Source organism: Canis lupus, chromosome 7 (genome assembly GCF_003254725.2).
Source record: "Canis lupus dingo isolate Sandy chromosome 7, ASM325472v2, whole genome shotgun sequence".
NCBI classification, from domain to species: domain Eukaryota; kingdom Metazoa; phylum Chordata; class Mammalia; order Carnivora; family Canidae; genus Canis; species Canis lupus.
In genome coordinates, this window is record NC_064249.1 from 76,445,158 (window position 1) to 76,457,895 (window position 12,738).

Here is a 12,738-nt window from a genome sequence, read left to right on the forward strand (position 1 = left end):
CTCCTTCACAACTGAGGGAATGTGAGGTTGCACCTTGCTCAATCATGAGTTTTATTTAAATTTAGAAGTAATGTGGGTACTCATCACAGCATTAATGAAGATAGCAAAAATGAGGAACAATTTAAATCAACATAATTGGGCAGCCCCAGTGGCGCAGCGGTTTAGTGCCGCCTGCAGCCAAGGGCGTGATCCTGGAGACCCAGGATCGAGTCCCACATCCGGCTCCCTGGATGGTGCCTGCTTCTCCCTCTGCCTGTGTCTCTGCCTCTCTCTCTAGCTGTGTCTCTATGAATAAATAAATTAAAAAAATAATAAATCAACATAGTCAATGAAACCATAAAAATCCTAGAAGAGAACATAGACAGTAACCTCTTTGACATCAGCCATAGCAACTTCTTACTAGCTATGTCTCCTACGGCAAGGGAAACAAAAGCAAAGAGAAACTATTGGGACTACAGCAAAATGAAAAGCTTTTGTACAGCAAAGGAAATGATCAACAAAATTAAAAGGCTTCCTGTGGAATAGTAGAAGATATTCACAGATAACATATCAGCTAAAGGGTTAGTATATAAAATACATAAAGAACACTAAAAAAAAAACGAATAATCTGATTTAAAAATGAGAAGACACGAATAGACATATATCCAAAGAAGACATAGACGGCTGACAGACGCATGAAAGAAGCTCAAAGTCACTCATCATCAATATAATACAAATAAAATACTACAATATTTTAAATATTGTACAATACAAAATACAAATAAAAACTACAATAAAATAACACCTCACATCTGTCAGAATGGCTAACATCAACAACACAAGAAAAAACAGGTGTTGGAGAGGATGTGAAGAAAGGGAACTCTCTTGCACTGTTGGTGGGAATGCAAACTGGTGTAACCACTCTGGAAAACAGTGTGGTGGTTCCACAAAAAGTTAAAATAGAACCACCCTATGATACAGCAATTGCACTACCAGGTATTTACCCAAAGGATACAAAAATACTAATTCAACGGTATACATGCACCCCAATGTTTACAGTAGCATTATCTACAATAGCCAAATTATGGAAATAGCCCAGGTTGTCCATCGAAGGATGAATGAATAAAGATGTGATACACACACACACATACACACAATGGACTAACACTCAGCCATAAAAAGAATGAAATCTTGCTATTTGCAATGACATGGAGGGAGCTACAGAGTATTATCCAAAGCAAAACAAGTCAATCAGAGAAAGACAAATGCCATATGATTTCACTCATATGTGGATTTTAAAACAAAATAAATGAGCAATGTGGTAAAGAGAGAGAGGCAAACCAAGAAACAAACTCTTAATTAGAATCAACTGGGATGCCTGGATGGCTCAGCAGTTGAGCGTCTGCCTTTGGCTCAGGGAATGATCCCAGAGTCCTGGGATGGAGTCCCACATTAGGCTCCCTGCATGGAATCTGCTTCTCCCTCTGCCTGTGTCTCTGCCTCTCTCTGTGTCTCTCATGAATGAATAAATAAATAAAATCTTTTTTTAAAAAAGAGAGAACCAACTGATGGTTACCAGAGGGGAAGTGGGTTGGGGGAATGGGTGAAATAGGTGGTGGGAACTGAGGAGTGCACGTGTTGTGATGAGCGTAGGGTATTGTATGGAGTGCTGAATCACTCTTTTGTACACCTGAAACTAATACTACATTGTATATCAGCGAACTAGAATTTAAATAAAAACTTACAAAAATAAAGTTAATGGAATTGAAAAAAATCTATGTGGTCAGAAATCAGGGACTGACTATAATCTATCGACACATTCAAGCACTTTGCAGCCTATGGCAATCACATTTTATTTTATTTTATTTTATTTTATTTTTGGCAATCACATTTTAGAAAAACATTTCATAACATGGGAGAATGTAAAACAAAAATGTAAGGCAACTTACAAAACAGTATGTGCATTATGATTCAGAGTTTGTTTTAAAAAGGCTCATATATGCCTAGGAAAAATTCTGGAAGAATATAGACTCAGAAATAAATAGCACTTATTTCGGGAGGCTGGGATTACATTTTAAAAAGGTGGTTTTCCTTATCCTTCATTATATTTTTCCAAATAATCACCAAAAAATAGGTATTATACTAATGATAAACAAATCAATTCAAATTTTCTAAAAATAAAGATAATTTGGACCAGAGAGCGCATTTGAAAGCTTTTGAGAAGACAAAAATGGCTTGTCCATTTTGTCTCCAAAAATGGATTGTTTTAAGAACAGCCACATCTGAAGCTGGATATATACGCTGAAATCTCTGTGGTTATGAAATTTTTGACAAGTGCCCAAGCAAGATGAGTTTCTTTTGCCACTTTCCAGTTTGTTTTCCTCCAACTTAGAATTTGGGGTTGATAACAATGCACTGGAATTACACCTTATGAAAAAACTATTGTTTTAGATATACAAATTTTCAAGCTTTCTAGGACTAAAATGCAATGGCTTGTGATCACCCAAGTGAATGGAGGGAGGGTAGGAATCTACAACAAGGCAGTGTATTTATATTTATATTTATATTTCATTGTTTAGCTCCAAAAGTCTATACCCTAATAAGCAACTTAACTTTTAATGACTTATCTCTATGAAATTATTTGTGATGAACTTTTTAAACTGTTTAAATGGATCATCTACAAAATGTAAGTATAATTACTTAATATGATTATTATTACATGTAATAAATTATAATTTTGTTTGTGACAATTCGAATGAGTAATAAATACGGCACGTTGTTACCCTATTAGGACTATTATCACCTACATCATAGGTTGGTAAGGCTTGTTCACCACTTGTTTGGGTATAAAATATGAGCTAACAATGGTTTTTACATTTTTTGTTTTGTTTTGTTTTTACATTTTTGAGTGGCTGGAAAAAATCAAAAGAAAAATAATACTTCGTGACATGTGAAAATAATATGAAATTCAAATCTCAGTGTCCACAAAACTTTACTGGAAAAGAACCTCATCATTCTTTTAAATCTGTCCCTGGCTGCTTTTCTGCTACCATGGCTTCTTAACATAATTTGTGACAAAGCCTAAAATATTTACTAGCCGATTCTTGACACAAAAAATGTTTTCGAGGTGGTTCTGAATATTTTTTATTATTTATTTATTTATTTTATTGGAGTTCAATTTGCCAACGTATAGCGTAACACCCAGTGCTCATCCCATCAATTCTGAATATTATTTGTATTTCCTATCGTCAGTCTCTAGATGGCAGAAAAGATCCTTAAACTGGGGGGAGGGGATACTGGCATATAGAAGATACTTACATTCCCAATTAAATCACCCTCTAAAAGTCAGCCCTTCCAACAGACAAAACTTTTTTTTTTTTTAAGATTTTATTTATTTATTCATGAGAGACACAGAGACAAGGGCAGAGATAACAGGTGAGGGAGAGGCAGCCTCCCTGAAGGGAGCAAATTGCAGGACTCGATCCTGGGGCTCAGAGATCATGACCTGAGCCAAAGGCAGATGTTCAACCACTGAGCCATCCAGGTGCCCCAAAAACATTTTTTCTATGCATGTTCAACAGACCAAAAAATAAAAGAAACCAAAGGATTCATTTAGTCTAGAACTTGTGTCTGTACTGAAATTTAGCATTTATTCACTTCTGCCTAAAAGAAATAGATATTATATAAATCTGCACCATTAATGAGGCTTCTCAGGTGTAACCAACACATGAAATTGTAATATATTTAAAGTGTACATTGTGTTTATTTGATAGACATGTACACTGTGAAATGATTACCTCAATCTAGTTCATTAATACACCAATGACCTCACATAATTACTTTTTTTGGTGAAAATGCTTAAGATCTAATCTCTTAGTAATTATCAAGTGTACAATATACAATACAGTACTATTAGTTATAGTGAACCTGTGCATTAGATCTTTAGGATTTATTCACCTCATATGTGAGTTTGTACTCTTTTACCAGCTTCTCCTCTTTCCTGCTCACGTCACCCCTTGTAACCACTTTTCTACTCTGTTTCTGTTAGTTGGCTCTTTTGTTTAGATGCCATATATAAGTAGACAAATATACAGTATTTGTCTTTCTCTGTCTGACTTATTTCATTAGCATAATGCCTTCAAGTTTCATCATGTTGTCATGAATGGCAAGGTTTCCTTCTTGTTAAAGACTGAATAATATTTCATTGTGTTTATATACAGTATATATATACTGTATTATATATATATTACATATATATAATATATGTAATTATATATATTACATCTATATATAATAGATATAATATATATGTTATATATATGTGTATATATATATACATATATATATATATTACATCTTCTTTATCCATTCATCTGTCAGTGGGCACTTAGCTTGTTTCCATATTGTGGTTCCTCAGTTTTAATGTGTCTATGTAACATTCTTCTCTTTTTAGACTGAATTATACTTGGTAAACCTCCGGATTATGCCAATTGGGTTTAGAATTTGTCAGATTATAAGTGTGTGTTGAGTACTAACTTGTTTTAACAGGATATAAGTGGTTTTAGGACTTGAATTTTTTTCTAGACTTGTGTAGACACAGCTACAGACTAGACAGATTTTATGTATGAATTAATAAAAACAAGGTAAGTACACACATTCCTGCTTCATATTTACTATCATATGAAAACACAATCAGGATCCCTTGAAAGAAGGATGCAAATATACATCATGAGGTTGCTAATATTATTCATGTTCTTTTAAATTGGAGGTTCCTCATTTCCCAACAAAAGGACAAAAAACATCTACACCACTTCCCAGACACATCAGAGATAAGGCTACAGGCACTGCTTTCACCCCCCTCATATTCTCTCCCACCATTTCTGTCTTCGCTTCTTTTTACTATAACTTCCAATTATAAACTTTTCTATAGAAACAGAAAAGTTGAAACAGCATAATGGATAACCCAATGCCAATCATATATTTTCTTATATCCCCACCCAACAATCATGCACCTAAGAATTAACAATGATTCTATACAATCAGCTAACAACCAGTGAATGTTGACATTTCCCCCATTTAACCTCAGAATGTCTTTTAGAGATGTGTCATTGAACCAAGAGGTCATCTAGAGTCAGTCTTCACATCTGTCTGCTGGGTCTCCCCAGTTATCTTTTAAATTAGAACAGCCCTTATCCTTACTGCCTCTACATACATTTCTCTTCATGATGCTGAGTTTTTTAGAGATCAGATAATTTGCCTCATAGAATCCGCATTCTGGGTTTCTCTGTTTTCTTGTGGAGTCATTACATTTATCCTTTACATGTTACTACAATGCAGAGGTTAGGTCTAGAAGTTTAACAAAATGATGCTGTATATGTCATATTGCATCACATCTACAAGTGTGAAATGTTGAGCTATCCCACTTTAGGTAGTACTACTAGTTTGATCAATTGGTTGCAGTGTTGATCACCACTACAAAAGTTTGATTTTCTCTTCGCCATTGGCAAATGGTCATTGAGGTTATACTTTGTCATTCTGCAAACATCCTTCAGCCCAACAGCCCCTTTTTAAAGTAATGGTTTCAGTTTGCAACAAAAATCAGTATTTCATTAAGAACAGAGAGATAGTAATTTTCTAATTCTTTTATTCTTCCCCCTTTCATTACTAGTGTTATCCTGTAAAGGTGGGTTTTGTCTCATCAGCTGAGAATCTCCTAGAGTTTCTTCTAAAAAGTCAAAGCAAATGCTGGATTCTTTGCCTTTCATTCTCATTTTTCAAAGTAAGGAGTTGGTGTAATAGTCGTCTTCAACTGAAGCAAATCAGCTCTCTCTCTTCATGAATTCATGCATTTTTATTTTTATATTTTTATAATCAATTCATTATTATTTTTGATGTTCTATTTGGCCTGTGAGAGCATCCTCCAGCTGGATGCTTTAACACGTTACTATTCTTTGATGTAAAATGTTCTCCTGGGATCTCTTTCACAGCTGAGCCCAAATAACAGTCTTCTCTCTCTCCATGTTCCAGCAGCACCTCTATCTGAAGTGACCTTCTACTTCCTTCTAGATTTTGTCATTCAATAACCTGAAAGCACTTGATTGCTTCTCACATCCCCACTAAACCTCTGCTGAACACATGAATTGGCATCAGGAAGAAACCCTGCAAAGTCAAACGAGATCATAAAGGAGGGCTAGCTCCCCTTGAAATGTTTTAACAATTTTTCTTACCTTGCATAGTAGTCATTGGGTGGAACAGCTTCTTGAAAGAATTGGAACTGGTATAAATAAAGTCCAATCAAGTGTCCCGCAGTGAAAATAGCCAGCAGAACACAGAGGCAGCTGAACAGCAATGGATCAAACGTCCGGCACCAGGACCACCAGGTGCACAAACCCAAAAATACAAAGAAGTACACAGATGAAGTCAAAGATGGCAACATCATACCTAAGGAAGAAGAGTGGTGGTCATGAAAAACTGCGCAGAATGAGAAAATAATTTACTACTCAGGAAATGTAACTATTGGGGATTATGTACACTTCCTTCATATGCTTTCAGGTATGGGTCAAGTTATTAATATATGAGTCACATCTTATTTATAAAATCAGAACTTATGCTATTTTTGTGAAAAAAGTCATACATAAAGTGATATTTACAAATATAGGGAAACACAAGATGATGAAGAAATTCTTCCCATGGTGTTTGAGCAAAGTAAATATCTACTTTTCATACAAAAGAATTTGGCATATTTACTTGCCTGTTTCCAACTTTCTACTCCTCCCTCTCCATTTTTCAGGAATACTCTATGTCCACTCCAACTTTCCCTGATACCACTTTTTATAATAACTTACTTTTTTGTTGTTGGTTAAGTAGGATTCATAATAATACCACACCTGTGGCAAAGTCTCACTAAAACTTTGCCCTACCTAACAAAATGATCAATGATTTACACTCTTACCAAAAGGGGACATGTAAAATGAGGTATTTGACAGGTATTTAAAAACTTTTGGGGGGGCATTTTGAACTGACTCTATTAAAATACTGGGATATATTTCTTGTGAAATTCTATTCTCTTTCCCACTTTCTAATTTTCCTATTAAAAATAGTCACATCATTTCATTTTGTATAATTTCAACAAAGAGGTATGGACTAAAGTTCACAGTAGCTGTGGAGCAGCTGCCAACCTCAGGATGGAAGGAGGGAGAAGATGGAGATAACATTATTATGGAACAAGCAGTCAGCAGCCAAGATTTAAAGGAAGTGAGTGTCTGTGCTGCAAGATTACAATCTAACTGAGAAAGAAAAATAGTATGTCCTGGAGAGTTAAATTAAGATTGCTAATGATCCAATGTAAACAGATAGGCTTTCAGGACCCACAAGTGTGGCTCTGGAGGGGTACACCAACATTGTGCATCATAGCCCACTGCCATTCATGGGCTCTGGGGGAGAAGGAGAGTGTTTTTCGGATCTACACATTCAAAAAAGTGATATCACTTAGATATAGAAAAAGATTGCTTTGCAGAAGTTGACAGAAACCAACTAAAAACACAAATGCTAGAACTGAATGGGGAAAATTATTTCTCTGTGTGTGCTGCGTACACCTGGCTGGTTTTATAACAGCTCCGGTTATGAGTTTAGTGTCACAAACCAGAATTGTTTCTTTTTGTATATTCTCCTTGGCCCTGTCTCTCGCTATTCGCCAGAGTGCTACATGTGCTCCATCCGGTACCGGAAACTCTCACCTGACGAACCAAGTAAAATTGTCACCACAACTTTCCCAGCGGTGGTTATCATGTTGCCGATAAACTCCTTAAGCTTGGAGGCCACAGAGGCGAGTCTGCGGAACATTTTTAATTTTGTGCTGTCTTCCACCTCGCCTTCAACACCATCCCCTTCATCTAAATCCTCTTCATAGATCAGTGCCTCTTCTGGATCTAGTTTTTCTCCTCCAGCCTAAATAAAGGAGAAACAGAAAACACTGCAGTCCAGAACTCTACATGCCCATCCAGCAGATTATATGGTTGGTAATTTATAGGTCAGTCAGTGAGGTGAACTTCACAAACCAGCAGAAAAATGCAGACACCCACTTATGTCCCCCCAGGTCTCGGACAGTGCCTTTGAAAGCCCAAGTCACTTGGATCTTTCCTGAAGAAATAAACAAGAAACGTCACCAATTATAGGACTCTGGACAGCATGTTATCTGAGCCACATGAAGTCATTTTTTTTTTATATATATAGGCAGAAGAAGAAAATGAAACAGCTATTAAAAATCTTAACTTTCATCAATCTTGGTTTGGTTCCTCCCATTTACAGAGTTTGCCATCAAGGTGACAGGTAGTTTGGAGTATCCATGACTTTAACCAAAATGGTGCATCAAATCAGTGCTTATGAAATTTCTTTTCTTTCTGAAGTAAATTTTGTCCACTCTTTTTATGTTTCCTGGCCAAGGGAGGGTGAGTGGTCTTGGGTTACTTGACTAGATACATGGTCACTTCCTATTTTATCCTTTTAGGGACTGATATACAGATTCAGTCCTAAGTGATTCAGCACCTCAGGACAATCATCAGAGATTTAGAGAAGAAACGCATGGCTAGAATATATACATATTTCTATGAATTATTTTAAACTGGGTGTACAAGGTGTTTTGGTCTGTTTTGTTTTTAGAGAATACATAGAAATGAACTTTTTTTTTTTTTGGCTAATTACAGTCTTTCCCTAGATGGCTTAGGATTTTAAGAAATTGTTAGAAACATAAGCTATCACTTTAAGATAAAAGGTTATTTTAGATGCAGGAAGTTTTGTTTGCATTTGTCTCTAGGCTGGAGGTCTTAATTTTAGCCCACTGAAAAGATTGCACTGGTGGCAGAGCCAGAAGGATCCTTAGGCCCAATTCAGACATCGATTTAAGACTTAAAGAATGCAGCTCAGCCTCTCCATTTTTCCCATTTTAAAGGTTTTTTTTCTTGATACACTTAGGTCAGATATTTTAAGAATCTTCACCAGTGGTAACTGGACCTCTAACTAAGCCCATGTACACTTAGAGGAAGCCAGCATAGGAAGGCTGGTACAAAGTTCAGGTTAGTACTGAATGACCTTGAGAACTCAGAGATCTTCTCTTTGACTGGAAAGGTATGGGTCACTTGTATCTTAAGCTGCCTCCTGCTGAAGCCAAGGGTACAGGATGGCCGGCCACCCTCTATACCACACACACAGATTTAATCTCAGGCCTACTCAAGTCTATATACCCAAATTGGGTTCTATAGTTCTATCATGATACATTTGCATATTTTCCTGAAGGAAAAGGAATGTCTCATGCTTATTCAAGAAAATTTCTCTATGTGTTCAGGGCCTAGTATGTACTAATACCTCATAAGAGATGCAGTAATAAATATGTGAACAAGTACAAAATAAACTAGCTGAATATCTCACAGTAACAAATGCTAGTCAGAGAATTAAAATACGGTGATGTGACTGTGAGTGGCAAGGTGGCTATTTTAGATTCTGAGGTCAGAGAGAGACTCTCTGAGGAGGTGACATTTAGGCCAAAGATCTGAATGTCACAGTCACCAGCCATATGAAAATCCTCAGTAAAAACATTCCAGATGGAAGGAAGAGCTAGTCAAAGACTCCATGGTAGGGCCAGAAAGAAGGCATATGTTCCCTGACATAATTCTTCTTCTACCAATTCACCCTCCTCATTGTCAGCTGATGAGCCCACTTACTACTTCACTGAGAAGGGGTGTTAACCTGTGGCTGGACATCAGTCTACCAACCTAAAACTCACTTGTGCAGCAGGCACTCGGGTTCCTCTGTCCTGTGACTGTGGATGAGCTGTATTCCCTGAGACACCAGGGAGAAGTATGGTCCCAGGCATCTTCCCCTCACCCTAGCATTACCTTGTGCTCCCTTTCTCCCATATCTCCCCATCAACAAACAAAACATGCCTCACTTTCTCCAACCCACACCCTTCCAACTCACATTTGCCTCTCAAAATGACTCTCCCAGAGCTGACTAAAAATATGGCGTCACTTCCCCTATACCTAATTTCTCTTGAACTCACTCTAACAGGACTTTGATCGCCAGTCACTCCACATAATGAGGGGTATGACGTGGTCTGTTTCATGTGGTGATGCCAAGGGAGACCACAGCTAGGAGGTTATTGCTGTGGTCAAAGAAACAGGAGCTCAAGGTACTGAAGAGAGGTTTGAGTCTTTGCAGTATGTCTTAAAGGTCAAGTTGGCAGAACTCATCAGTAAATTTGATATGGAGAGAAGAGTGCATCAACGACAGTTTTGTATTTTTGTCATTATTGAGAAAAAGGGGATAATCGGGGATGGAACAGGTTGGAGAATTCAGTTCTGAGATGTCCTTCAGGCTTTCTTGTTGGAGATGTTACAAGGGCAGCCGGCATAGAAATCTGGAGAGAGGTGGAAACTGGGAAGGTCTGTCTGAAATTCCAGTGGTAGAGAGATGGTTTTTAAAGTGATGAGATAACCTAGAGAAAATACAGAGCTTGCTCATGTCTCTGGTGCTATCATACCTGGAGCCAGTCTGTCTCTCCAGCCTTATTCCCATCTTTCCCTAGAAGCACCCCCTGCAGGCAACCACGTGGGGGAACCCAAAGTCCACAGGCTCTCTTGGCCTTGGGACATGCTTGGAATGTGTCCTTGGCCATGGTATCCCCTCCTAACTCCTCAGGCACTCCTATACCAGCTCTTCCTTTCCACCTGCCCTTGTTCCCCTGAGCAGTTTCTGTGGGGATCCATCCAGTGAAGGTGCTGCTATGGCGTCCACACTACCACACTCAAACCATCTGTTCATGGGATATGTGTTGCTTAATTTCCCTTTCACAACAGGGCGATACATAAAAAAGAAAGTCCAGACAAAACCTTCAGTCACTGTACTTGAAAAAGGAGACAGGGAAAGACAACACAGCTAGAGCTACCTAGGTCCCAGTCAGAAACATACTCTTAACTTTCATAATAAATGGCTTATTATTCAGTTGTGCTTGCTACAGACATAGATTAAATCAAATAGAATTCTCTGGGAGAACCTTTGTGAGGTTAGACAAACGCATTTCCTTGACCTCTCCTGGGCGGGACTGGGGCCCCTGTGACTTTTATAAACATACCACTGTACTTGAGGGTTTTCAGCATTTTTGTACCAGAATCCCTGGGGCCCTCAGTTGGAAACACGTTCTAAACCTGCCAAGCTGAGAGAGAGCCAAAGCTGAGCCAGGTTGGCCTCTGTGAGCCCCTACTGTCCAGGCTGAGGCCAGAACTGCCATTAGTCACATCAGGCCTGCTTATTAACAGGCAGGCTTTCTCCTCCTAAATGATTCATCTGGTTAAGTATAAACACTGATCCTCTGGAACGGCGTCCACTCACTCGAATATATTTACTAACACGCAGCCTTGCTTGTGGGAGTTGTAATCTCTCCCAGCATTGGAACGCAACTGGACTCTGGCCTTCATTTCCCTGGTTCCAGAGTGATCTTAGAAATTAAGGAGAGAACACTTTACAGTTTAGAAAGGCAAAAAAAAAAAAAAATCCATATTATTACTGCCCATGTCAACATCTAAGACTTATTTGAAGACATGTAAATCCTTCAACTTGCCTTTGCTAAAAGTTGCCAGCTTCAAATGTGCCAACAGGTATTCCCGTAGCATCTCTGGGATGCTACATGTATGCAATGCCACACTTTTCTCAGAACCTGGGTCAAGGTCTGAGCACCAAGCAGCCATCACATTTCATCCCACAGCTGCCTCCCTGCATGACCACCTCCACACTTGACACATGCCCAGCAGCCTTTCCACACAACTCAGACAAGGAACACCCAACAGCTAGTTTTGATGGAACACAAGCATCCATTTTTCCTTAGTTCCGAGAAGTCAAAGATTCAGCCTGGGTTGGGGTATGTCATGAAGATCACCCAGGATCCTTTAAGAGGACAGGTACCTAGCTTCACCTCAAACTTCCTAAATGAGAAATTCGGGAGCAAATCTCAGGCATCTGTATGACCAAACAGCAGCCCTACATGATTTTTTTTTAAAGATTTTATTTATTTATTCATGAGAGACATACAGAGACAGACAGATAGGCAGAAGGAGAAGCAGGCTCCCCACAAGAAGCTTGATGTGGAACTTGATCTTGGACCTGGGAATCATGCCCTGGGCCGAAGGCAAATGCTCAACTGCTGAGCCACCCAGGTGTCCCCCCACATGTTTTTGAAGCAGCCAATCTAGAATCCAAGCACAGGCTACCATCCACAATGGCTGATCCACTGGTTCCACACTCGGCAGACTATGCAAAATTGCAAACATTTTGTTGGAATCATACGCTAGGCAGACCCCCTAATTAGAAAATACATTGAGGTTTATCTGTGGAACCTCCTTCTGGTTTCTGTCAACCTTGACAAGTTAGCCTAGAACTTCTCATCAGATGAATCCACTTTCTTCTTTGTGGCTAAAACCAAGCTATTAAAAACATTTTGATGGAGTGTACCAAAGTCACAAACAACGAGCCAAAGATCTGGAGGCAAAGGGAACGTTTTTCTAAAGTGTCATGAGTAGTTTATTCATTGTTTATTATTAAAAGTTAACAATTTATCTTTACAGAATGGGTTCATCTCAACAGAAGAGCCCAGAGAAGGGAAAGGCAAGTGTGGGGCCTCATGTACAAGACAAATGCTACAGGCACTGTGGTGCCTGCAGGAGAAAGCAGAGAGAGAGAGAGAGAGAGAGAGAGCCTTGTCTCTGTGATGTC

The 12,738-nt window shown here is 38.6% G+C and overlaps 1 protein-coding gene across 2 annotated transcripts in view; it reads right to left on the bottom strand.

Moving 5' to 3' along the window:
- Window positions 1-12,738, bottom strand: part of PIEZO2 (piezo type mechanosensitive ion channel component 2) — a 441,806-nt gene that overhangs the window by 172,537 nt on the left and 256,531 nt on the right. For both annotated transcript variants that reach the window (XM_049112945.1, XM_049112946.1), the window contains exons 6-7: window positions 7,716-7,926; window positions 6,207-6,420 (exon numbers count right to left, since the gene is read on the bottom strand). In XM_049112945.1, the coding sequence (XP_048968902.1) occupies window positions 6,207-6,420; window positions 7,716-7,926 (425 nt within the window). The remainder of the gene's footprint in view (window positions 1-6,206; window positions 6,421-7,715; window positions 7,927-12,738) is intronic.